We start from the raw sequence: 25,522 nt of genomic DNA, 5'->3' as shown, positions 1-25,522 counted from the left end.
GGCGCTTCTTGCTGTCTGAGGCAGATCAGCAGCAGGTACTAGTGAATGGACTATCTCAGGACTGTGGGATTCAGATCGATGGTTGTTTTACAGAGCAGTTGGTGGGGGAGGGGGAGAGTGAGGGCAGGGGGGGAGTGACTTCACAGAGTAGATGAGGTCATCACAATGCAGCCTTCCCCACCCGCCGGGGCCTTCTCAGAGGCGCCCGGCCTTGTTCTCTCAGCAGATGGCTTCAAGTTGCCAAGATCTCCCTATTATCGCAGGATCTGGGCACCAGAGTCCCAGCTCAGAGGGAACCTGAGAGAGGGTGTAAGTTGCCCATGGTGGGGGGTGGGGGATGGGGAGACAGGGGGCTTTCAAGCTTTAGGGGATCAAGGTGACTTCTAGAATGTCAGAGCCCATTTGATGGGGGCGGTGGGGGGAATTAGAGTGGGAAGGAGTATAGGATGAAATAAGGGGAGACTAGGGAAAGAAAAGAAGAGTTCATCCCACTGTATAGGAGGGACAGCGAGGCCCAGGGCTGAGAAGGGACACACCCAAGTTCTCATCTGTGATCTGGAGCTCCTCCCACCTCTCCAGGTCACCACTAACCACTCGGCTTTCCCCAATCCCTGATTCTCAGAACCGGCATCTGCCAAGACCACCGGATCCTCATCCTGTCCCATACACACCATTCTTCTTTAGAAGCAATTGGTGGGTGGTGGGGTGATGTCACTTTTGTACATCAGTACTAGACGCTTTTACACGATTCTAACAACCTAAACTATAATAATAAAGAACACTGAAAAAAGAAAAAAGCTAGAGAGAGGAGGAAGACAGCTCACGCCAAGGGGCAGAGAGGTCCTCTGATGCCTATTTCCAAGTCTCTAGTAATAGAATGTGGGATGCTGGGGCCAGGTCCGCTCACTCCGTCCACGGTGGGCTCGACAGCGTTGTCCAGACTCTTGCAACCCTTGAGTGGAAATGACCCGAGAGCGCCTGAGTAACCGTCCTATCAATGCGGAGAGCCTTTGCTTTCTTAGGACGACCGCGGCTCCCTTGGAACTGGGCTGTCAGAACGCCGTCGGGCCGGCGTCCTGGCGCCCTGAGCCAGGGGGCCACGCGGGGGCGCTGGAGAGTCATCGCGTTGGGCTCCCGGTTCGTGCGCGCCGGCTTCCTGGGCTCCACTCAGGCCTGCCCTGGCCCACGGGGAGGAGGCCCCTGGGGCTCCCCGCTTCCGCCTGGCTCCACGCGCCAGCTGATGACAAGGGCTGCAGCGCCACCCATGCTGTGCGCCCCCAGAACTCACATGGGAAAGCTTCCTGCCATTCACCCTCCTCCCCAACACTCACACACACACACACACACACACACACACACACCCTCTCTCACCGTTATTTAGGGAAGGAGGTGTTGAAGCCCCACGTGGGTTGGTGGGCAGTGTAACATCTGGGCCATGGCTTTCAATTCTCAGTTTGCAGCTGCAAACTGAAGCTCCGACTCCACCCCTCCCCCCATTCCCTTGCACCACTCCACCCCCAACCCCCTGGGTTTAAGGGGAGGAAGGGGAAGGGCCTCCACATTCAGACCATGGGGTGGGCAAGATAAGAGAACCTGGGAGGAGGGAGCGGCTCACCCCTGTGCAGGACCCCACCCTATTCCTGACTTCAAGGCCTTCTTAGCAGGCCCCTGCCTGGAAATAGGGTTCCCTCTGCCCCCTCAGCTGAGCCTTTGCCTTTCTACTCTCTCATTCCTTTTCTCTGTGGCTTAGAGTTCTGGTTCTCTTCCTCCCTCTCCCACCATCCTTTCATTTCTTATTTTTGGTAATTCAAAAGTCATTTCAAGGCCCTGGTGCTGCAGAGGTAGCTGAGCACATACTTTCTTTGTATGGGGGACCCCAAGGTTCCTGGCACTGCTGAAAGCATAGCCCCTGAACACGGCTGGGTGTGGCTCAAAAACAGACTGAAACAACTGCCTGCGTGGTAATGCAGAGTATGTTCATGGTGGTGCTCAACGGTTTCTTGGCACAGTCTGAAAGCAAGCTTGAGCACTTATCCCCTGACCCCTGGCCACAGAGTGCCTAGCTTTCTGCAGAAAGCGCCATGTGGCTTAGGTGAGTGTCCCCCTGCCTCTCCTGAGAACCATCTAAGAGCTTTTCCAGCCCTGCTCCCCTGAGGGGAGTGAGGGGGGCAATCAGCCAGGGCCTCCTGGGAGAGTCAGACAAACCTCACCTCCTGGAGCATGTCTCTTCTGAGGGGACTGTGGAGGAGAGGGCGGTGGGCCCTACCCTTCTGAGGGGACTGTGGAGGAGGGGGTGGTGGGCCCTGCTGCTCCTACATCTGCCAGTCTTTCAGGGGCTGCTACTTCTGCTTGTTCCGGACCCAAAGGTCTCTCATCTGCGCTGCCTGCATCCCACAGAGAACCTTGGGCCTGATGGTGTCATGGAGGCCTGAGAGGAACCACAGACCAGGCTCCCTGTGGCATGGAGTAAACACATGGATAGCATTCTGGACCACCCCTCCTTCAACTTGTCTGTGGCTCTTTTTGAATTTGAGCAAGTTCTTGTTCTTCAGAAAAATCTAGAGAGAAGTGGGCTCAACACCCATCTCTTCTGCCCTCTTTGTGCTCTGGATATTTTGCAGCCTGGAAAGCTCTCGTGGACTGAGGAAATCTGCAGCCAGGGGAGGCTGGCTATGAGCACCTATGCGGCTCTGTGTGTGTGTGTGTGTGTGTGTGTGTGTGTGTGTGTGTGTGTGTGTGTGCGCACACGCGTACAATGGGGGTTGTGGCTACCAGGAAATTCTCTCAGAGCCACCAGGAAACTCACTGGTCATTGAGTCTTTGCTATTCCTGGTAGCTGCCCAATTTGGCCAGTAAAAGGCCCCAGCTGGAGTTCCTTAACCAGGTGGTCTTACTCTACCCAGTCCCTCACTTCCTATTCAGCTTAGCATTTTCTGCTTTCAGTTTGTTGGGAAATTCTGAACAAAATAATGAATGTCTTAAAGATATACAGCTTTAATCTGGCATAGAAAGTATAGGAAGGCTTCCAGTCTTCCCATCTCTTTCGTACCTTACCTCTTGACTTTCTCACTTCTACATAGTTTTTCTTTTTGGCTTTTGGGTCACCCCTGGAGATGGTCAGGGGCTATTTCTGACTCTGTGCTTAGGAGACCATATGCAGTGCTGGGAATTTGAACCAATTTGATGCAAGGAAAGTGCCTTAACCCTACACTATTCCTCTAAGCCCTGGATTTCTTCTCTTTTTTGTTTGGTTGGGTTTTTGTTTGTTTTTGGGGGTACAACTGGCAGTGCGCAGGGATTTTGTTTTTTGTTTGGTGGTCCCCCCCCCCCCCGGCACATCCAGCTGTACTCAGGGGTTACTCCTGGCTTCTGTGCTCAGGGGTCATTCCTGGTGGGGCTTGGGACCATATAGGGAGCCAGGGAATTGAATTCTGGTCAGTCACATGTAAGGCAAACACCTACCTGCCGTACAGCTCCAGCCCCGGGATTTTCTACTCTTAACTGAAATTGCGGATAGCTTTGGTTTACCATCACCATAAGTCAAATTCATGGCATCCTTCTCTTTTGAGTCCCACTGTCATCTTCTGCCCTCATTCCTTAGCTCATATTTTTGGTTCACAGAAGGTCTATGGGTTGGCTGCCCTCAGAGCACAGGTCTACTCTATGATGTGAAGGGGAGTCACAGGGTTCAAAATATGGCTGCCATAGAGCAGTCAGACGGGGACCGTTTGGAGAACTAGAGTTAGGGGCAGAAGGAAACCGAGGGTTATGAATGATGTTAGAATTATTAATCACATGGGAAGAAGATGTAAAACCAAGGCAACAATTTTATTGTTTGAGTCCATATCCCCGAATGAAATAAAGGGCACAGACTGAGACTAAGTCCCGAAGTGCCACAGAGAACTTCAGGAAGCCCCTATTGAGGAGGGCCGGCTAGCCCACAGTCCCCTGCCTGGAAACAGCATGATCTCAGGGATGCTCAGCTCAGCATGTGGGCACATGTGTCCCTCCCATTGACCCAGTGAGATGGTTATTCCCAACATCCTGGTGTAACTGAACCCAGTGAATGATTTGAAGCCCCAGCAGGGAACATTTCTCTGGAACACTTGGGCCTGTCACACATTCCTGGAGGGAGGAGAAGCATAGCTCAGCCACAGCTGCCGGGATCTGGGATCCGGGGGAGCTGCCGCCCAGCTGGCCAGGGGGAAGGGCAGAGGATGGAGGGCTTCCTGGGGCCTGCGTCAGCTCACCCTCACCCCCGAGCTCACTGACTTTATCTTTCCAAGGCGGCTTGGCCAAGAGCCCAGGCAGTGTAAGGGGGGGCTCTCCCGGAACCGGCCGTGGGCCACCTAGAGAGGGGGTGGACGGGGCTGGCTCCAGCACCCCAGAAACCAGCCGGAGCCTATTGCCAGAGAAAGGGTGGGAAGACCTGTAGGGGGTAGTGTGGTCATTGGCTATTTAAAGGGAGAAAAATGCAAGGAAGTCAAGCTTTTCCCCTCCCTTGTTCTTTGGCAAGCCCCGGAGAGAATTGCAGGAGGCTTGCAGATGGCGTCTTGTCTTACAGTGGAAAAACGGCTCTAAGATTCCTGACACTGTTCACTGTAAAGCTTCATTCTGTGAAGCAGATTCCTTCCCCGCTGGCCCCCTCCATCCCAGGGATGCTGTTTGGTCTCTGTGTGTTTAAGGCTGGACATTAAGAATCAAAGAAATGCGGCTTTGATTCTTCTGAAACATCGACCAATGGTCAATGATGGCACTGCTGGAAGATCACAAAAAGAATTTCAAGTCTTAGGTCACAGACATTTGGGAGACAAAAAAATGTTCACGAAGAGGAATTTTCTAAAAAGGTATGAAAGAAGTTGACTTTAAAACAAAAAGACAAAACCCCAAAGAAGTTAAAAGATTTTTTTCCCCCGGAGTCCAAATAACCTGACTCTGGGAATCACTGGGGGTTTGAGGGGGGCAGCGGGGGTACATGCTTCCCAGACTCCCTCCTGGGGTAAGAATGAGGTCCCGTGGAATTGCATATTCAAGTGTGTGTGCAAGAGATGCAGACACCCACACTCTCACACACATACAGGGGCAGAGGCAGCTGAGTTAGGTGGTTCTAGGCACTTCAAATCCACATCTCAAGTCTAGCACTTTCCCATCCCATGCAGCCAATTACTTCTTGGGTGGCAGGACGTTCTCCTCGAAGTAACCCTCGTTGACCACGTTCCCAGCTGGGAAATATCTGGCCACGACAAAGGATGAGCCATCACTGGCAGAGGCCTTCCCCACGCCCATCTTCTTGGTATTTTTCCATACCATGGCTGTGAAGTGTCCTGGAAGGGGACAGTAAAAGGGACAGGGGACAGACAGTTAGCAGAGCCAGGAGAAGGTAGTTTCAGGGCAGTCAAACTCTGTGAACCCTTCTAGCCAAACTCCACGAGTTTAACCCTCGAAATACCAGCGGGCGGAAGATCCACGAGATACACCAAGTGCCCGAGCACTTTCAACCTGCCATCATCTCACTCTTTCCCTGCCCACAGGTCTCAGGGTCCCCCTGAGACCGTGCAAAAGCCAAGTGACTCCAAAAATTAGGATGCCACCCACCTGATACCTCCCCAATCAATCCAACCACCCCCAGGCTAACTGCACTTTCTTTTTCTTTTTGGGTCACACCCGGTGATGCACAGGGGTTACTCCTTGGTCTGCACTCAGGAATTACTTCTGGTGGTGCTCGGGGGAACATATGGGATGCTGAGAATCGAACCCAGGTTGGCCGCGTGCAAGGCAAATGCGCTACCCACTGTGCTGTTGCTCCAGCCTCACCCCCCCCCCCCCGCACTTTTCAGGATTACCATTGTACTAGCCCCACAGTTCCTCCTCAAAGGGCACTATTTGTCTTCACCTCACCTGACATTTTAAGACCTGTGGACAGACTCTGCCTCCCTTTTCCAGGGCGCTCGCCTCTGCTGCTTTCCTTGGTGCCTCCCTCTCTTGATGTTCCTCCCCCTGCCTCTTCCTTCTCATCTACCTCACTTATAAATGGTAAAAAGACCATTTATAAAAGTTCTCACAGCTCAATCCTGGGTGCTTATTTCTTCTCCTGCAACACCTTGGAGACCATTGGAGACCTGGTGGCAAGAAAGCCACCAGGCCACAGCATTCACTTTCATTCTGGAACAGTTGAAAGCAATGGGAGGGTTTTTTTTTTTTTGAAGCTGAGAAGAGATATTCAAGAGATGTGGCTGTATCTCAGCATGGGAATCGAAGCAGGCTGTTCCAGTGTTTCCCTGAGAAAAGTTTGTGGCTGGACCCATGGGGATGCTTTGGGGATGACTGGACTTGAGTTCAATTTTGGAGCTCAATTCTTCAGGACTGTGTGAGGCACTACTCACCCAGAGAGAGAAATGAGAGAGAGATGCAGACCAGATCCCTGGAATTGTGTTCATAGACATGGGAGTTTCACTCAGAGATGGGGGCAGTGAAACCGAGAGTGAATTTAGCTGTGATGTGTGATTTAACTGAGATGACTGTGAGTCATCCCGGTGGAAATAGCATTGTCTAGGGGAGACATTTGGGCTGGAGAAATCCATCTGGGAGCCCGTGTTAGAGGAAATGGTGCTCAGGGGATCATATGGGATCCTGGGAACCCAGGTCGGCCGCGTGCAAGGCAAATGCCCTACCTGCTGTGCTATCACTCCAGGCCCCTGGTCACTATTTTAAAAAATACATATTTTTTAATTTTTTGGTTTGGGGACTAGTCGCACCTGGCGGTGCCCCAGGATTACTCCCATCTCTTCACTCTTCACTATTGGGCTCGGGTGACCATGCCAGGGATCAAACTCAGGTTGGCCTTGTGCAAGGAAAGCACCCTATCTGCTGTACTATCTCTCTGGCCCCTCTTAATCACTCTTAGATTTCCCAAGCACCTTCTTCTTAATAGTCATATCAGTCTTATTGTCCTGTTTTTTCTTCAGTGTTCATAGTTTTGATTTGGGGTTTTTGGACGGCAACCAAAAGTGGTGAGGGGCATCTCCTGGCTCTACTATTCTCAGACGTGATCCTTTATGGTGCTCCTACAATGATGCTCAGGGACCTTCTGCAGTACCAGGGATCAAACTGGGATTGGACCCATGCAAAGCAAGCATGTTCCCCACTGTACTGTCTCCCTGGCCCACGGACATCTTTTCTCTCTCTTAGATGGGATAATACTGTCTGATTCAGTTGAAGAAAGCCAATAGAATCTTGACAGGGTACTCAGTGGAAGTTGATTTGGGATCACACTTCTTGTTCAATGACCATACATTCTCTTGGCCTAGACAGGAGCTGAATCTGTGCTCTGAGCACACTCAGACACCCTCTGACAGGCCAGCATGGTGGCCTTTGCTCCTGTGCTACTGGGTGGTCTTCAAAGATTTCCCTGAGAGCGCAAGTGTGACATATATTTGGTTGACAACTGTATCCCCAGGATTGAGCAATGAGCTTGGGAGATGCTCAAGAAATATCTGGTGTAGAAAGGAAGAAACAATGAAAGAGGAAGGGGGGGATAATCATGATCACAGTGATTGGGGCAGGGGGTGGTTGAGAAGAAAGAAGAGGCCTCTGAAGACAGGTCGAAGGGTAGGGCTTGATCACCAGCATCGTGTGGTCCCCTGAGTTCTGCGGGGAGGATCCCCGAGCACAGAGATGAGCATAACTCTGAGCACTGGTGGATGTGGCTCCCAGCACCAAAGTAAACAAAAACACAGAAAGAGGATAACTGTCTTATACTCATTAGGATGGAGATCTTTTGGCTGTGTGTGTGGGAGGGGACTCCCCAGCAATGGCTGGGATTCTGGGTAACTCATAGTGACATTTGGTCATCCTGACTGTACAATTCAATATTTATTGTTTTTTTTGGCTTTGGGGGGGGTCATAACTGGTGATGCTCAGGGGTTACTCCTGGCTCTTCACTCATTAATTACTCATGTCAATGCTCAGGGTGGGATCAAACCTAGGTTAGCTACATGTAAGGCAAATGCCCTATCTACTGTACTATTGCTCCAGCCCACAGTACAGTTCAATTCTTGAGCCTAGTAGTGCTGGAGGCCACCAAGGCCACCCCTACAGTGCTGGGGGCCATGAGGTGCTAGGGCTCAAACTTGGTACCTTTCGTACACAGAGCACTGTGACCCCTGAGCACTCTCCATAGTTCTAGATATTATTATTTGGAGGACATACCCAGCTGTATGGGGCCACATAAAGCCAGATATGGAACCGGGGTCTCCTGCATACTAGGCTAATAATAACTGAGCCACAGCTTCTGCCCAAATTCTATTATCATTTTTGAATTTTAGTCATTTTTTAAATTTTTTTACCTTTGTTTTTGGTGGAAGGAGAGTCACACCTGGCAGAAGCTATTCCTGGCGGTGCTTGTAGAACCATGTAGTGTTGGGGGCTAGAATCCAGGTTTCCCTCATGGAAGCATATCCTTAGCCCCTTGGCCTATCTTTCGTGCCCCTACAGTTTCTTTCTCTAGAGTCATGAAGAGTTTTTTTGTTTTGTTTTGGAGCCATAACCCAGGATACTCTGGGGTTACTCTTGGCTCTGCCCTCAGGAGTTACTCCTGGTGGTGCTTGAGGGACCACACAGGATGCCAGGGATCAAACCTGGGTTGGTCGAATTCAAGGCAAGTGGTCCCTCCCTTTTTTAATAACACTACCCCCCTTTGCCTCCCCACTTTGTTGCTGTTGCTGCAGTGAAGGTGGGGGTGGAAAGGGTGCATGCACACACACACACATATGCACACACACACACGTTGACTTGAACATGCCAGGGCTCGCACTCCTTGGCTGCATGCTCACACACACCGGTGTGGGCTGGAGATGGTTCCGGGATCACTCCGGCCTATGTGGGGTGAAGGTTTGAACGCTCAGCCTCATGCCAGTGGAGCAGGCACTTTTACTACTGAACCGCTGGGTGTGCGGGAGAAACATAAAAGATGTGAGGCTCCTTGATTCTTCTTGAAAATAACTGATTAGGAACACGGAGTTTATGTGAGACTCAATGAAAAGAAAACAATTAGAAAACATCGCTTAATTATTAAACTTGAACAGTTGGTCAACAAGCGCGCGTGCATGTGTATGTGTGTGTGTGTGTGTGTGTGTGTGTGTGTGTGTGTGTGTGTGTGTTTGGAACATACCCCTGTGATGCTCAGGCCTTATTCCTGGTTGGTAGGCTCAGGGACTGTATGAGGTGCCTTGGATCAAACCTGGCTCAGCCGCCACGTGCAAGGCAAGCTTCTACCTGCCGTACTATTGCTGCAGCCCACTTTTTTTTGTTGTTTTTAGAAGTGACTTTTAAAAATTTATTTTGCTGTCTGTGTGTGTGTGTGTGTGTGTGTGGTATCTAGCAAAGCTCAGGGGTTATTACTGGAACCCCACTCAGGAATCACTCCTGGCGGGTTTAGGGGACCATAGGGGATGCTGGGGATCAAACCTGGGTCAGCCATGTGCAAGGCAAATGCTCTACCCACTGTACTATCATTCTGGTACCTCTTTTTTTTTTTATCACAGAATATAGAAGCAACACTTCTTGCGAATTCACTGTTCATTGATCACCGTGTGTGTGTGTGTGTGTGTGTGTGTGTGTGTGTGTGTGTATGTATGTGTATGCGCTCGCCAGGCTGGAACATTAAATGCTACAATGCTACAATCCATCTTTCCAAGGGCCTCTCACATGCAACGCCCATACTCACCACACTGAGCCACACCCTGACCCTTTGAGGCCCCAGCTCCAGCTCCCATTACACGTCACTACTCCTATAGCTTCTCCTTTCTTAAAGGCTCACGTCCCTTTTCAAACGACTTTTTCTCTCAGCAGACCGCAGGCTTTAGCCATCGACCTACCCACTCTGTCTCGCAGACAAGGAAAAGCTGCTACTTAGCCACAGGTTGCCAAGAAAATGATCACAGACACAACACCCACAGCCGCAGCAAGAATGCTTGTGGGAAGCTTTCCCAAACAGCTGAACCTAAGTAATCTTATTCTTCCGCTGGACAGCGTTCTGTCTATGCAGAGATAATGAAGTATGGGTGTTCAGAGATGAATTAAAGGGCACAACTTCCTTAGCAACCCTCAGATACACATTGGTTTCCAAGCTGCATCAGCTAACAGCTTCCTTTTTCTTTGACTTATTTGGCCCCTGAATGGATTACATCCTCTTTCCTGGGATGAACTCAAACCTCTTAGAATATACCTCTGGAACACACATTAACAGTTTGGGGCTGGAGAGATAGTATAGTGGGAAGAGTACTTGCCTTGCATTTGGCTGACCTGGGTTAGATTCCCAGGATCCCACATGGTCCCCCAAGACCTCCAGCAGAGATCCCTGAGCACAGTCAGGAGTAACCTCTGATCACTGCTAGGTATGCCCACCTCCCAACTGCCCCCGCCCCCAAAAAATGATACCTTGTCTTTGCAAAGTTCTGCAAGAGAGAGAAAGCTTTTATGGAACAATCTCTGACAACTGTGTGAAGTAAGCAAAACAGGATAAGAAATGCATGCACACAAACACACATGTTTTTTCTTCTCCTTTTTTTTTTTGGCTTTAGGGCCACAACTGGCAGTGCTCAGGGCTTATTCCTAGTAGGGTCAGGGAACTACAGGAGGCACCAGGGATTGAACCCAGGTTGGTCGCAGGCAAGGCAAGTGCTCTACCCACTGTACTATCGCTCCAGCCCCTCATACACACAAGTACTTATGCAAGCTCAGAACAACTACAGAGTGAGATGGAGGAAAGGGCATCTGGTTGGCCTGGAGGAAGTACTGAAGGGTGGGATGGAGGGAACTTCGTTCATCTTACTAGGCCAGCACCTATGTATGTATGTATGTATGTATGTATGTATGTATGTATGTTTCTTTCTTTCTTTCTTTCTTTCTTTCTTTCTTTCTTTCTTTCTTTCCTCTCTCTCTTTCGACCTCCTCTCTCCATCCCTCCCTTCCTCCCTCCCTCCCTTCCTTCCTTCCTTCCTCCTTTCCATTATTTTTGGGTAACACCTGGAAATGCTTACTGTTTACTCCTGGCTCTCTGCTCAAGGAAACCATATGTGGTGCTGGGGTTATACGAGGATCATGCCAAAGCTGCCGCATGCAAGAGCACCTGACTCTCTTTAGCCCTTAGCACCTTTCATACCATGTCAAAGTGTGACTTTCAAAATGACTCATAAAAAGAGAATCTAATGGAATTGTAGGTAGCTGCATCTCTGTACTCGGCATAGACCTGTTGTCATAAGATGCTTATGAAGGGTGTAGGGGTGGGGATGATTATAGCTATGTCATAGGCTGTCTCCCCTACAGCACGGGCATAGTCTGGGCATCCTGATCACTGGTGCAGCTCTGCAGACAGTTGAGATTTGGGGGATGGACCCGAGGGGTTTCCAGGCTCTTGCCCTGGAGTGATCCACATGGGACTGGATCCAGTCCCCAGACACTGCCCACTACCCACTACCCACTGCAATGCTGGAGGTTTTGGTGTTTTCTTCTTGGGGGGGGGGTGTTTTTGGGGAGGTCAATGGGTGACACAGGCAAATCAGTGATTATAGAAACTTGAACCACAGCCCTCGTTCCCATATTTGGTAGATTCCAGCCTTGGACCAGGGGCCATAGGAAAAGTATGAAAACGGGGGTAAAGGCCTAAGAGAAGTCTCTCCTCGCCGACCCTTCTCTTGGGCCTTCACCCCCAGTCTCATACTGGCCTCATTTTTTTCCTTTGCAGGATGGGTAGAATTAGGCCCCACAGAGCATTGCAGTTGGAGGCTTGGGGGCTTGTGGCTGGGAAAGCACTTTATAACTGGCACGTGGAATGTATAGAGGAACAACTTGACTCAGTCGGCCACGCAGCTCATTGCTTGTGAACCCTCCACGGAAAAGTAAGGCCAGACCTTAAGGTATCACATGTCTTCCGGATACTGATGTTTCTGAGAAGAAGATGTTCTGTGAACCCATCCTCAGCCCGGAGGAGGAGGTCAACGTCACCCCTTTCCTTCCTCCTCACCCCAAAGATTTCATTTCCACAGATAGAGCCACTCTTGCTTAGGGCCCTTCACCTTACCCCAGGACAGAGTGCTGAGAGGAGAAAGGCCTGCTGGACACTCCTCCCTGCTGCCCACACAGTTGCAAAAACCCCTGCCCAAGGGCATGGGGCAAAACCACAGGAAGTGGAACCTGGCAAAGAGGACAAGTCACTTCCTGCTGAGGGCCAAGGGCGGGCACAGAAACAACCCCTCCCACCCACCCCCCACACACACACTTTCTGGGCGCTTTCCAACCTGTCCAGAGTCCCAAGCAGACCTGAGCGGGTTTCAAGGAAGACACATGGGTGAGGCCTGGGTAGGGACAGGAAGAAGACCAAAGCTCCAACGAGCCACTCTGAGACCGGAGGTCCCCTGGCAGATTCCCGCTTGCATCTCAAAAGCCAGCTCTCAGAAGAGCACAAAAAGGCACAAGCTCATCCCTCGACCTCAGGGGACACAGAGTAGCGGCGGCGGCGAACCCAAGTTCACCCAATGCATCATGCCAGAGCGGAAACTCGTTCCAGCCTTTCCACATTCCAGGCTTCCCCAACCACAAACTAGCTAATAAAAGTCAAGGGCAAATGCCCAGGAGGGTGGGGCGTGGCTCGTGGCGTGTGGCAGAAAGGAGGGTATGTGCCCGAGGAGGTGGTTCAGAATAGGGCACTCAGCAGTCTCCGCCAGGCGAGCCCTGTGTAAGCAGGATAGCCACCAGATCAGAGAGGGATCTAGGGTAATCTGACGGCTGGAGAGCAGGCTGGGTTGGAGGTGAGCAAGACCAGAGTGAGGTGAGCAGAAGTCAGAAGTGTAGAGATACCACCATGGGAAAGAAGTGTCTCCGAAGCCTGGAGTTGGGTGGGTGAGGGGTAGCATGCCCGGAGCTGTGGGTTCATGGCCCAGCATGGACTCCCTACCCCATGTGGAGTGCCATCTCTGGGGCAGGACTGAGAAACCAACAAATAAGGTGCAAGACCGCCAGCCCCAGTCACTGAAAGAACAAGGAAAGGGAAGAGAAAAAAATACATATATATATATATATATATATATATATATATATATACATATCTCCCTAGCTCACAAGGCTGAAGAGAGAGTATAGCAGGTATGGGACTTGCCTTGCCTGCAGCCAACCCAGTTTTATTGCCCTGAGCACCACCAGGAGTAATTCTTGAGTTCAGAGTCAGGAGTTACCCCTGAACATCACTGGGTGTGGCCCTCCCCCTCCCCCAATAAAATCCTTAGCCACCTCTGATGCACTCTAGCCATTTGGAGACGTAAACTGCTGGGGTAGGAATCATCTGGCGGAACTCTTGGACGGAGGGTGTGTGAACGTGTGTGAGGATCGGTGTTGAGAAGAATTTTGTTCTTGAAGGGGGTGTGTGTGTGTGTATGCGTGTGTGTGTACATGCGCACACGTGTGTGTGCAAGCATGAGCATGTACAGGTGTTGAGAAAATTTTTCTCTGTGGGCTCTGGGCCAGGTCAAACCAGTAAATGGGTCTGGGGGATCTGGGGGTGGGTGGGGGTGTGGATAGCTCAAAGGGCTGAATCGCAGGCTTTCTTTGCGTGCAGGAGGAATGGGTTGATCCCTAGTTCCCCACAGTCCACTAAGCATTGCCAAGGAGTAATCCCCGTACCCAGAGCCGGGTGTAGCCTTCGGAGTGCTGCTGAGTGTGACACCCCCCCCCCCCAAAAAAACAAAAATCCTGCAAAATATAGAAGAGGCAAATCGGAGGGAATGGATTGATTTTCAGCAGACTGGTTTCTTCCCTGTGGGGCCCAATACTCACCCGTCCCAGAGGTAAAGCCAGGCTGCTGGAAGTTGTAGTTCTTGATCTCATTGTACCACCGTTCAGCAACCTCCTTCCCTGGAGGGAAGAGCCATGCTTGTAAGGACTCAGCAGCAAAGGCTTCCATTTTCTTCCCAGAGCCCCCAACCAGCTGAGAGAGCCCCGAGGAGCCCGAATCAGACTGCTTCCCACGAGCAAACCCCATGATGGGGGTTAGGAGAAGTCAGACCTAGGGCCCCCACCTTGCCGCCTACTCATGGGTGCAGAGGGATGACTTCAAGGTTACCCCGGGCCTTCACATGGGACGGAGAGAGTCCAGACGCCTGCCCTCTCCCCAACCCAAATCTGGCTCCTGAAAATATTCACAAGAAGGGCCGAAGGGATAGTTCAAGGAGTGGGTAAGGTGCTTGCCTTGCATGCTGCCTATCCTGGCTTGAGTCCCAGCACTGCCAGGAGTAATTCCTGAACTGGCTAGGTGTGGTCCTCCCTTAAAAAAAACTCTGTGGGGCTGGAGTGATAGCACAGCGGGTAGGGCATTTGCCTTGCATGCGGCAGACCCGGGTTGATTCCCAGCATCCCATATGGACCCCCAAACACCGCCAGGAGTAATTCCTGAGTGCAGAGCCAGGAGTAACCCCTGTGCGTTGCTGGGTGTGACACAAAAAGAAAAAAAAATCTCTGCAAAAGATTCTTGTGTTCAGTAGGAGACGAGACCCATGGCCCTGGAGATGACCTCAGTCCCTCTCACTGCAGAGATGGGGGCAGCTGGAGTGGGGGAGGGGGCGGCTTGCTCAGTGCTCCTTAGGGGGTCCACTCAGGGCGGGGCTGGGAAGAGCTGGTCCAGTCCTGTCCCCTCTCCCAGGGCCACCGCTGCTGTGGGCTGGGCGTGTCCTGGTGGTTTCCTTGGCTACCAGTTGCTGCAAAACCCTCACAGGCTCCAGGGCCTCCCGGGGAACTCCCAGGAATGTGGGGCCAGGGAGGGAGAAGCCTCTTCTGCTGGGGCTGGCGGGTGAGGGAGCTCCAGACCACATTTTTCCTAAAAAGTCACGTCAGGGCTGGCTGTCCGGGAAGCGCTAGAATGTTCAGCCTATGCAGGGGTGGGGTAACCGACCATTCCAGACTGTGAGTTTCCCACTCATTTTCCCAACCTGCTAACTTCTATCTAAAGATTACATGATTCCCCAACTCTGTAAAAAACAAAGAAAGAAAAGAAAAAAGAAAAAGGAAAAACCTTGTCTAAAAATGTGGAAATCTTTTACAGTGGGTGTAAGGGGTGGAGGTGTGGGGGTGGGGGCTGGGCTGAGTCACTGCCAAGGTTCACACTTTCCCATCCACCCCACTCCTTACTCTTGAGAAGGGGACGAGGGACACAGTGGTGCCCCTGACGTCCTGCCCTGAGTGCCCGTAGAGCTCTGGGCAGCTGTGGTCAGCCCTGTGGGCAGATGCAGATCTGGGTTTCCCCCCTGGCTGATGGTGACATGAATGGGGAGCTGGAGTCTGGCTGTGGGGCCCCCTGTGGAGGGTGCGGGGTGCAGGAAGACCCACCTGGCTGATCATAGGACGCCCACGCCAGGTTCTCTCCGCACTGGCCGCGGCTGGATTCGGGACTGTGCTTCAGTATCCTTGTGCTGGCCAGGGCCTCTGAGTACCTGCAGGGGTGCACGGGATGTCCTCAGGGTGGGCACAGCCCAGGGAACCCCCATGGAGGAATCCCTAACCAGTGCAGCACTCTGCCTTCCCTGCCCATGGCAGGTCGAGAAAATTGGGGCATCTCTGCTTCTCTTCCAAGTCCCCCAGTTCCCATTTTTATCAAAAGCAAACGGGGGTTCCCCGAAACCAGGGACCAGCCGAGGGAAGGGGAGAGTGGCCGCATCCCCCCGGGTGCTTGGGCACTCACTGCTGCGCCTCCCGGTTGAGCTTCTTGCAGAGCTTCAGTGGGGGGACCCCGTGTTTCTGCCGGTACTCATTGTGGGCCTTCAGGATGTCGTTGTTAAACTGCTTGGAAGCTGCAGGGTTGCAAAACGGGGAAGTTCTCAGAGCAGCACCAGGGACCAGGGTGTCAGGCTGCCCAAATCTCAGGCCGTGGGACAGGCCGGGACCCACTTCCATAGCACAGCCATGTGGGCCCTGTGTGTGCCTGCCCCACACCCCTGCTCTTTCCACCCTGGGTCCACTGTACACTCACACCCCACAGGCCATGCAGGGCCACCTGGGCTCTCATCCAAAGCCACCGGAGCCTCTGAATGGGACGGGGTGCGAGCTGAGGGGTCTGAGCTGTGTCAAGACCCAGTTAGATGCTCAGGAGGAAGGGCTAGAGGCACAGAGAAGACGGGTCCAGGGGCTGGACAACGAGCTGCTGGACTGCCGAATAAGAGTTCTGGTAGGCGCCCAGAGAGCTCCAACAGGTCCTGCAGTGCATGGTGGGGTCTGGAAAGGGCTGGAGTCAGGTCCAGAAAGAAAAGTGAGAACAACTCCCCTGGGGGGAAGAAGAGCGTGAAGAGGAAAAGAACGTGATGGTCAGGCCGGAGAGACAGGAAATAATGCACTTGCGTTGCACACGGCTGATCCCGCGTTTGATCCCTGGCACCCCATGTGGTTTCCCTGAACCCTGCCAGGAGTGATCCTTGAGTACAGCCGAGTGTGACCCCCTCTTCAAAAATAAAAAAGAAATGAGTGTTGGTTTGGGGGGAGCAGGGCACGATCTGCTGGGTACAGTGAGGAAAGAGGTAGAGCCCTGCCCAGAGGGGCCATGACCTGAGACAGAGTCAAGGGTCAAGGGTTAGGGAGGGAATGAGTGGGTGAGATCAAGGGCAGGCCAGGTCAGCTGGCTCTGAAGTGGAGGCCAGGTCCCCGGATGTCCTTCCTTCTCCCATCTGTTCAATACCCATGCTAGATTCTCCATCCAGTCCCTCTGCTCCTCACTCTGCTGGGACCTGGCGGAGAATCAGCACAGGGAGGAAGGCGTGTGAACAGGCTCTAGCGAAAACAGCATGGCCAGTGTGTGGTGCAGGTGGGCCTGGGCTACCATCATCGGGGACATGGTGGGTGGCTCCTGATTTGAGACACCAAAGTCATCTAGCGAGGAGCGAGCCGGGCTAAGACCGTGAAGGCACCGAGTGCTCCCTTCAGCAACCTGGAGATGCCCTGCAGAGAAGTGGGTGAGCTCTGGGCAACCGTCTGCAGGGCCCTGAGCAGAGCTCCCTCAGTCTGGGTAGAAGAAGCCTGCCCCCGAGGCCTGGCTGTGAGCAGTGTGCAAGAGGGGGTACACCTGAGGATGGAGGGGGCACTCCTCCTACCCCTGCTCCTGGTCACCAGCCACCTCTCTTTGGATTGAATCAACGTGGAATCTCCCAGTGTCCCTGCCGGATCCTGTGTGCACCCTGGACTGAAAATCCAGCCCCCCACCCCCCGCCCTCGGACTGCCAGGAAAGGAAACCGCAGTCTTGCTCTTAGAGCTCTGGACCAGGCACAGACCAGGACAGGTGAGGGGAGCTGCTCAGAGGCCACTGGGACTATACCGGGTGGCATAGGGGGCCGCACCTGGGGTGTTGTGGGGCAGGGGCATGTGGTGCCAGGGATTTTACTCTGGGCCTTATGGCGGGCATGTGCTCTGCTACTTGGACAATCTCTTGGGAATTAAGCTCGTGTATATATATATTTTATCTTGTGTGCTCTTTTCTTTGCAGTGCCAGGGACTGAACCCAGGGCATCACATATGCCACACATGCTCTTTACATGCTCTATGCTTTTTTTCTGGTGTGTGTGTGTGTGTGTGTGTGTGTGTGCGTGTGTGCGTGTGTGTGTGTGTGTGTGTGTATCTTATAAGAATCATGGGTTTTTAAAATTTTTTTAATTTTTTAATTTTTAATTAACTAATTAATTTATTTTGCTCTTTGGGCCACATCCAACAATACTCGGAGGTTATTTCTGGTTCTGCACTCAGGAATTACTCCTGGAAGTGCTTGGGGACCATATGGGATACCAGGGATAGAACCAGGGTCGCCGTGTACAAATGCCCTATCCGCTGTCTCTCCGGGCCCCAGAATCATGTTTTTAAATGGAGGTTTAGCATGTTAATGTGACATTTGAGACATGGGAAACAATGGGTTTGTTCTTTCTGGGGGCCAACACCCAGCATTGCTCAGGGGTTACTCCTGGCTCAGTACTAAGAATTATTCCTGGCAGTGCTCAGGAAACCATATGGGTTGCCAGGATAGAACCCGAGTTGGTCACATGCAAGGCAAATGCCCTCCCTGCTGTACCAGCTCTCCAGCCCCAGTGGGGTTTTAAAATAAGCATTCTAAAAATTATTAATTTATTATGTTTTAAATAGCACAGCAGGTAGGGTATTTGCCTTGCACTTAGCCAACATGGCTGACACGAGTTCGATTCCTTGGCCCCTCTCGGAGAGCCCGGCAAGCTACCGAGAGTATCTCACCCACACAGCAAAGCCTGGAAAGCTCCTCCTAGCGTATTTGATATGCCAAACACAGTAACAACAAAGTCTCACAAAGGAGACGTTATTGGGCCTGCTCGAGAAAATCGATGAACAATGGGAGGACAGTGACAGTGACAATAAATTTCATAATGCTATCTAAAACATGAACTTAGTAAACAAGATGTTTTAAATGGAATCACAGTGAAGTACACAGTTACAAGGTTGTTCATGATTGGGTTTCAGTCATACAATGTTCCGCCACTCGTCCTTTCACCAGTGTACAGTTTCCACCACCAATGTCCCGTTTCCCTCTGAGGTGTTCCTAGATCGGAGGCATGAAGTGAGGTGACAAAGGTCACCGGAAGGGCCAGGGTGGCAGGGAACCATGAGGAGGATGTGAGACAAGGGGAGTGGGTTTGAAATTAAAGGGGCAGCTGAAAGAAATCCCTGAGTGCCGAGGTCAAGTTGCCCCAGACCCTGGGGGCTAGAGGCCCTACAGTCTCCTTGATAGGAACATAAAAGTCTGCTAGAAACCAGGTCACGCTACTCCTGGAAGAGATGGAATGAAACAGAAGCAAAAGCAAAAGTGAAAGAAAAGCAAAAGCAAAAGTGCCATTGTCAGCCCAAGGTTCTGTCAGGAAGAATGGGGAAAGCATCAGGAGGGGAACCCACCACTCCCCACTGCTGGCTCCAAGGCATGAGGGCCCCATCCTGTGCCCCTGCTGGCCCCCAGTGTCCCCTTCCACCATGGCCACTGGGCCAAGACAGGTGTCTCGACAGCAGGGCTCAGCCCTGGGAGGGAAGATATCTCTGGCTACCACACCCAGGACAGGCACACCCCACTTCTGCAGAAAGATGCCTGAGCTCAGATAAACAGAAGGAGAAGGTCAACAGGAACTTGCCCATCCTGGCATCTGCTGCGTGGGGTGTAGGGGTCCTCCTTTGGAGGAGGGGAAGCAGCATCTCCATTGTCCAGGCTTGTGCCTGGTTGCATTTTGCCACCTCTTGTGAGGGCTTTCACTACTCACCCTTTTATTTTGGCTGGGGGCGGGGGAGTGCCTTCCCCAGCAATGCTTGGGGTCCAAGTGCTAATTATTCCCTGCAATTCTGGCTGGGCACTTCAGGTCTGATGGTCTTAGTGTCTGGCAGGGGGTCATCCGAGGTACTGGAGGTCACCAGGGCTTGGGGGCCATGCACTGCTGGGGATCCAACTCGGGGCCTCAAGCATCCAAGAGTGCAGTCCAGCCCTTTGCGCTAGCTCTCTGGTCCTGACCATTTTCTTAAAATGGGGAAATGGAGACGCAAGTGGGAATGGGGGTGGGAAATAACCTGCCCAAGCCCCTACAACTGTACCAGGGAAACTGGGTGCTGGGTGAGTTGCTGTCCTTGAACCCTCATCAAGACCAAAGAACTCAGGAGAGAGGGGCCGCCAGGCCCAGGATAAAGACGGGTCCAAGAGAAGTGACTGGTATCAGGTCTTTAGAGAAAAGGAGGAAGGAAGCAGAAGAAAGCAGATTTCTCAAGTGACTGTGCTGAGGCACCAAGTGCGCAGACGTGCCTCTGAGGGGCCCAGAGGAAAGGTCGGGGCTGTGGCAGGGAAGTCGCAGTAGGAGAGCAGGGGAAGGTGGAGGAGCTGCCTAACAGGGCTCCCTGGGCCGAGGGATGCAGCCGGGCTAGTTGGTCAGTGGGAGGGGGATACAGGTGTCTCGAGGGAGACTGATACGGGAGTTGGGGGGTCTCCTGCAGATCCTCTGATGCGAAATACAATCACAGCTCAGATGGGCCCACGGAGCTAGCCCAAAGGGCTAGTATCCAGGTTTGCATGCGAGAAGCCTGGGTTTAATCTCTGGCACCTCATGGCTCTGAAGTCTCTGTGGTGTGCTTGCCCTGCCCCTGCCCAATAACGGTATAAAAACACCGAAAAATCCCTGAAGACTGAGAGAAGGTCTGAGCTGCTGCTTCCTCCTGGCTTGGGGCTGAAACTGACTCCCCTGGGTTTCCCCCCTCTCCAAAGGCCTCCCCCATGTCCCCCAAACCTGTATCATATCTCCACCCTCTCCAGACTCCTCACCAAAGACTCCTAAAATAGTCAAAGTGGACAGGAACTATGGGCACTATCTTGCTCCCTTGGTAAGAGACTGCAAAGTAGGTGAGAGGGAGCGCCATGCGCTTGAACACATGCTCTGCGTGCAGGATCGCTGGGGCTGGTCCCGGCACCACAGGGTCCCCCAGGGCAGAGCAGGAAGTAGACCTTCAGCACTACAGGATGTGGACCCTCCTAAAAGGCTGCAAAGTGGCCTCAACCTATCTTGGGGCAAAGCTAGTTTTACTAGTTTAGCAGGAAGTATTTAAAAAATAGGACCAAAAGAATACATTTCAGATGGGTCACTTCCTGGGGCCAGAGAGATAGTACAATGGGTAGGGTGCTCGCCTTGCATAGGCTGACTCTTAGATTCTTAGCATCCCATATTGTCCCCTGAGCACCACCAAGAGTAATTCCTGAGTACAGAGCCAGGAGTAATACCTGAGCAGTGCCAGGTGTTGTCCCCCTCCCCTCCCACCAAAACAAAATGAAAATCAAAACCAAAACAAAAAAGAAGCCAGATGGGTTTCTTGCAGCTCCTTTGGCTCAGTTTCTAGGAATTTCAAGGGGCAAATCCCAGTTTGGCCTTGAGCACGCCATGAGCCTTGGATGAGTTGCTTTATCGCTCTGTGCCTTGTTTCCCCCAGATTTACCTGCTTTAGACCAATGATTAAACGTCTACACGTGGATGGAGGCTGTGCCTGGCCCAGGGAGAAAGGGTTGCGAAGCCCCTCTGGGCTTTTCCGAAATCAAGGCAGAGTAGGTTTATTCCTGGGGTGTAGGTTTGATTTCTGGGCCACACCCAGTGATGGGGTCACTCCCAGTGTAGTGTTGGCAAAAAGGGGGAAGAAGAATTTTGTTTTTTTGGTCTTGGGACCACACCTGCTGGTGCTCAAGGGCAAGATCATGCTCTATGAGGGTTGCTCCTAGAGATACTGGGGGAGCTTGAGGCTCCAAAGACGAACCAGAGCCTCTGGCACATGCGCACTAGCCTTGAGTCGTCTACCTGGCCCCAGGGCAGCTCAGTTGGGCTTTGATGAGCCCTCAGCTCCTCTATATGCAGAGGGGAAAGAATGAGGGACTCCTGCAGCACAGCAAGACCCAGAGGAGGGTTGTGTGGCGGGAGAAAGGGGCAGCCAGCATCTTTAGGAGGACAAGTGAGTTGTCCTAGAGTCACATCAAATCCAGATCTAAGAAAGTCCCTCCTGATCTCAGCTCCAGCACTTTCCATTTCACTTACATTTTCCTCTTGCCAGGGGCAAGAATGGTTGTCAGGGAGCAGTTGCTCAATGGCTCACAGGATTAGGAAAGTCCCTTTTCCTTGGACCCAGCCTGTCCCTTGCAGACAGTTTCTTAGGTTGAAGGAGCCTGAGGCGGGTGGGGGGAGTGTGCGTTCCCTCAGCCACGGCCAGCCCTGCCTGGGGCCCCTCAGGTCTGCCTGTCGTGCCTGCAGTGCCCCCAGTTTCCTGTAGTCAGAGGAGGAAGGTGCTGTCGGCAGGTTTTCAAAGTGCCGTCAAAGCAGGGAAACCCTTGCATTGCCCCTTTCTTCTGTTCTTTGTTGTGCTGTGCTGCGTTACCAGGGTTTGAACTGAGTACCTCACATATCAAGGCAGGCACTCTACCACTGCGCCACAGCCTGGCCCTCCCCACACCCCACCTCCCCAAGAAGACCAACAGAAAAAAATGAAGTGCTGAGCTGGGTACGGCCCACACAGCCCAATCAGTAGAACACTCCTAGGCCCACTGGGCCCAGGTGCTGATCGCCTCTGACCTCTGGTGCCAGGGGGTGGATGAAGGTCAAGGCACATTGGGCTTTAAGTGTGAATTACAGGGTGTGTCGTGGGTACCCACACTGAGCAGGTAGGAGGGAGGGAGGCACAGCAGGAGCTCCAGGATGTCTACAGACTGGTCAAGGTGTGGTTACCAGGTACTCTGTAAACATATGTAGTGTACCATAACTGCCTTTTAGGGGTGCCGCCAAGGTTGGTGGCATAGGGAGGTGGAGTGTGGGGGAGGAGAAGGATAACTGAGAACCGCTCTGCAGGGCCAGAAGCTTCCATGGCGCCAGGCTTTGTTCTGCCCCGCTCCTAGCTGCAGCACTCTGACAGAGGGCAGGGAGCCCAGGGCTAGGAGGGGGTCCCCATCACTCAACCACACTTGTGTGGAATTTAATTGGAGTCACTGTGGCGACACTTTCCCAGCAATGCCAGTACTCCGTTCCATCCTACCCCACCCCACCCTACAGCAGCTCTGGGGTCTAATTGAGGTTAAAGATGTAAGAGATTGGTTCCTAGGCATGGTTGAGGAAACTGAGGCCCTGCAGAGGCAGGGAGGGACCTCAGAACACTGTGAGCTGGGGGTGGAGGTTGGTTTCCTGCCTGGTGGCTGCAAAGAACCCCAGGCTGGTGTCCTGGGATGCTCAGCACCCTATATTGACAGCCCAGCGGAGCTTGGTCATCCGGGAAAATGACTTTCTCTTGGGAGACTTCAGGGAAGCAGGCGCTGTCATGGGGGTTCATAGCCAGTTCGAGGGTGGGGAGGGAGAGGAGGAACAAATGAAGTAAATATGACTGCAAGGGTGCTGGTCCTGGGCCAGCAATCTGGGGGTTTCAGGTGTGTATGTGGAGGAGGACTGGAACGACACCCTGGCCCTTCTGCCTGTCTCAGTCACTGAGTTGACTCGAGGCTACTATATCTATTTTTGTTTGCTTTTGTCTTGAGGGGGTCATACCTGGCAGTGCAATTACTCCTAGATGGGAGCTCAGGGGAGCCTGAGAGGCCAGAGATCAAGTCCATGACCCTGGCTTGGCACAGCTCTGGACCCTGGCTGTCACATCAGTAGCACCTCAAGTCCTGGAGGGTAATGTCCAAATTCCCAAGAGTCTGTGGGTTAGCCTGACCACTTCTCCAGGAGTGATTGCTGGTGGAACTACTTGTGCCTATGTGTGCCCCAGGTCAGATTTGTTTTGTTTTGTGGCCACACCCATGGCTTACTTTCATGGGTTACTCCTGGCTCTGTACTCAGTAATTACACCTGGTGGTGCTCAAGAGCCCATAAGGGATGTTGTGCTGTGTTGGGAATCAAACCTGGGTCAGCCACATGCAAGGCTAAAGCCCTACTACCCACTGCACTATTGCTCTGGCGGGGATGGGGATGGGGACGGGGGCGGGGGGAGGTGTGTGTCAGCTTTCTGATTGACACTCCAGTCTCACTCCAAGGATGGACCAGGCCCTCCACAGTTGGGTGTAGAGCAGAGAGAGAGAGGGTGGGCTGGAGTAAGGGACAGAAGACAAAGGCAGCTCAGGGCTGAGTGAACACCTGTTCTGGAAAACTCTTTCTTAGGGAAGATCCCGGAAACAGCTGATGGAAGCAAAGTCTTGGAGCATCTGGGGTTTTTCTCCTCATGGAAAGAGACAAATTGTTTTCCCAAGTAGGAAACCTCAAAATGTGCCCCCAGTTCTTCCCTGCTAGCTCTCGGTCATCTGGGTCATAACAGCCCACCTTTCTACACTGGGAAAGAAGGTGTGTGTGTGTGTGGGGGGTCCTGTTGGTAGCCCTCAGTGTACTTATGGGGGAACAGCGATGACAGGGAAAGAAGCAGATTCAAGGGAGGCTCCAACCTTATTCCTGTGAGACCCCACCCCCACCTTCCACTTCCTGGGAGTGAACTCTAAACTCTGTAACAGCTGTGGCCCCAGCTTTTTTGAGAAAGGAGGGGGCAGTCCTGGCCACCAAGAACCAGGAATCTGGGAAGCGGGAGTGTCCTATGGAAAGAGAGAGAGAGAGAGAGAGAGAGAGAGAGAGAGAGAGAGAGTGTGTGTTTGGGGGGTGTGTTAAGGGAGGGCGCTGAGAGTCTGCCACAGAGAAGACAAAGGACTCTGGGACCTTCGGCTGGTCCCTCAGAGGCTGGGGATCGGTTCTGGGCACAGGGTTCCAGCCTTGGGGGGGTGCGGCAGAGGGCCGAGCCAAGCTGAAAAGGATAAGAACCTCCAGCCTCAGAGAAGCGGGCCGGGCCGCAGGGAGAGCCCGGGAATGGGGATCCCCTCACCCCAATACACACACACACAGCATTCTGGAAAGCCCCCTCTACTCCGCCCCCAACGGCCGCGTGGGTGAAGACTAGCAGGCGGCTACTGCTCAGAGAGATAAAGAGGCCAGAAGTGGGGCGTCTGTTCCCTAGTAGACCCAAACCTGGCACCCAGGGTCGGGCACGGAGGAAGGAGCTCAGAGCGGCAGGGATCGAGCCAAAGATGCTCAGAGCGGTCCCTCGGCGGGGATGGAGGCCGGGACAGCGGGGTGGCTGCAGAAACTCGGGAGCACGGAGCCCTCCGGAAACAAAGCCAGGGCCACGCCTAGCCCGGCCGAGCGCGGACCCCCTTCGCCGCCTGCAAGCCCCGGCGTACGCGATCTGGAGCTCGCAGGCTGGGGACCGTCCGTCGGGTTCGCCTTGCGGCCACTGTCCCGCGGCCGCCACGGGGAGCGCCTGCGCCGCGCCTCCCGCGCGCCTCTATCCCGCACCCCGCCGCGCCGCGTCCCGCGCCCGGTGGCGAGCACCCCGCTCCCCAGGCGCCCCGCTAGGGAGGGTGGACGCGAGGGTCCGGGAGACCCGCGCGCCCGCCCAGTCGCGGCCCCGCGGCCCGGCGCGCTCACCTGACTTGCCCATGGCCGGCCCCGCGCGCTCCTGGTCCCGCCGCCGCGCCGCGCTCCACGCCCGCCGGGCCCGCGCCGCAGGAGAACCGCGGAGTCCCGGGCTGCAGCCCCTCCCCGCAGCCCGCCCCGCCTTATAAGGCAGCGGCCTCTGCAGGCCGGCCGCCAGGCCACCCCGCCGGCTGCCTGGAGGTGGCGTCCCGAGTTCTGCGCTTTGCGCCGCACCCGGCATGGCTGGGGAAAACGCGTTCCAAGAAAGGACCCCGGGAAAGGTGGCTCGACCAACTGGAACGCGTGCTTAGCGATACCCCCTACCCCAACCGTCACCCCACAGTTCTTCTAGCTCTCCAGGGAGTGCCCCCCGCCCCCGCCCAGCACTGAGCCCGAAGTAGCTCAGTGGGGACACCCTACATCCTTAAATAAATGGGACTCTAGAGGCTTCCCAGGATTCTCCAAGTGAGCTCAGCTCCCAGCCTCACCAGTCCCCAGCCCCTCCACATGGAATAAGGGGTCCACTAGGAAGTCC

At 53.4% G+C, this 25,522-nt stretch overlaps 1 protein-coding gene across 2 annotated transcripts; it reads right to left on the bottom strand.

Moving 5' to 3' along the window:
• Nucleotides 1–3,819: 3,819 nt before the first annotated feature.
• On the bottom strand, nt 3,820–25,111 carry GLIPR2 (GLI pathogenesis related 2). 2 transcript variants are annotated; one of them, XM_056117172.1, is made up of 5 exons: nt 25,000–25,111; nt 15,725–15,833; nt 15,373–15,476; nt 13,828–13,905; nt 3,820–5,324 (listed from the first exon to the last, which is right to left on the bottom strand). In XM_056117172.1, the coding sequence occupies exons 1-5, from the start codon at nt 25,010–25,012 to the stop codon at nt 5,164–5,166; spliced, it is 465 nt and encodes a 154-aa protein (XP_055973147.1). In that variant the 5' UTR covers nt 25,013–25,111; the 3' UTR covers nt 3,820–5,163. The 2 variants fall into 2 exon arrangements, with proteins under 2 accessions (XP_055973147.1, XP_055973148.1); XM_056117173.1 differs by lacking the exons at nt 13,828–13,905; nt 15,373–15,476 and having other exon boundaries at nt 5,258–5,324.
• Nucleotides 25,112–25,522: the final 411 nt, after the last annotated feature.

The sequence above is a fragment of the Sorex fumeus genome, unplaced genomic scaffold, assembly GCF_029834395.1.
Source record: "Sorex fumeus unplaced genomic scaffold, SorFum_2.1 ptg000034l, whole genome shotgun sequence".
Taxonomy (NCBI): Eukaryota; Metazoa; Chordata; class Mammalia; order Eulipotyphla; family Soricidae; genus Sorex; species Sorex fumeus.
This window is presented reverse-complemented; position numbering and strand designations above follow the sequence as displayed.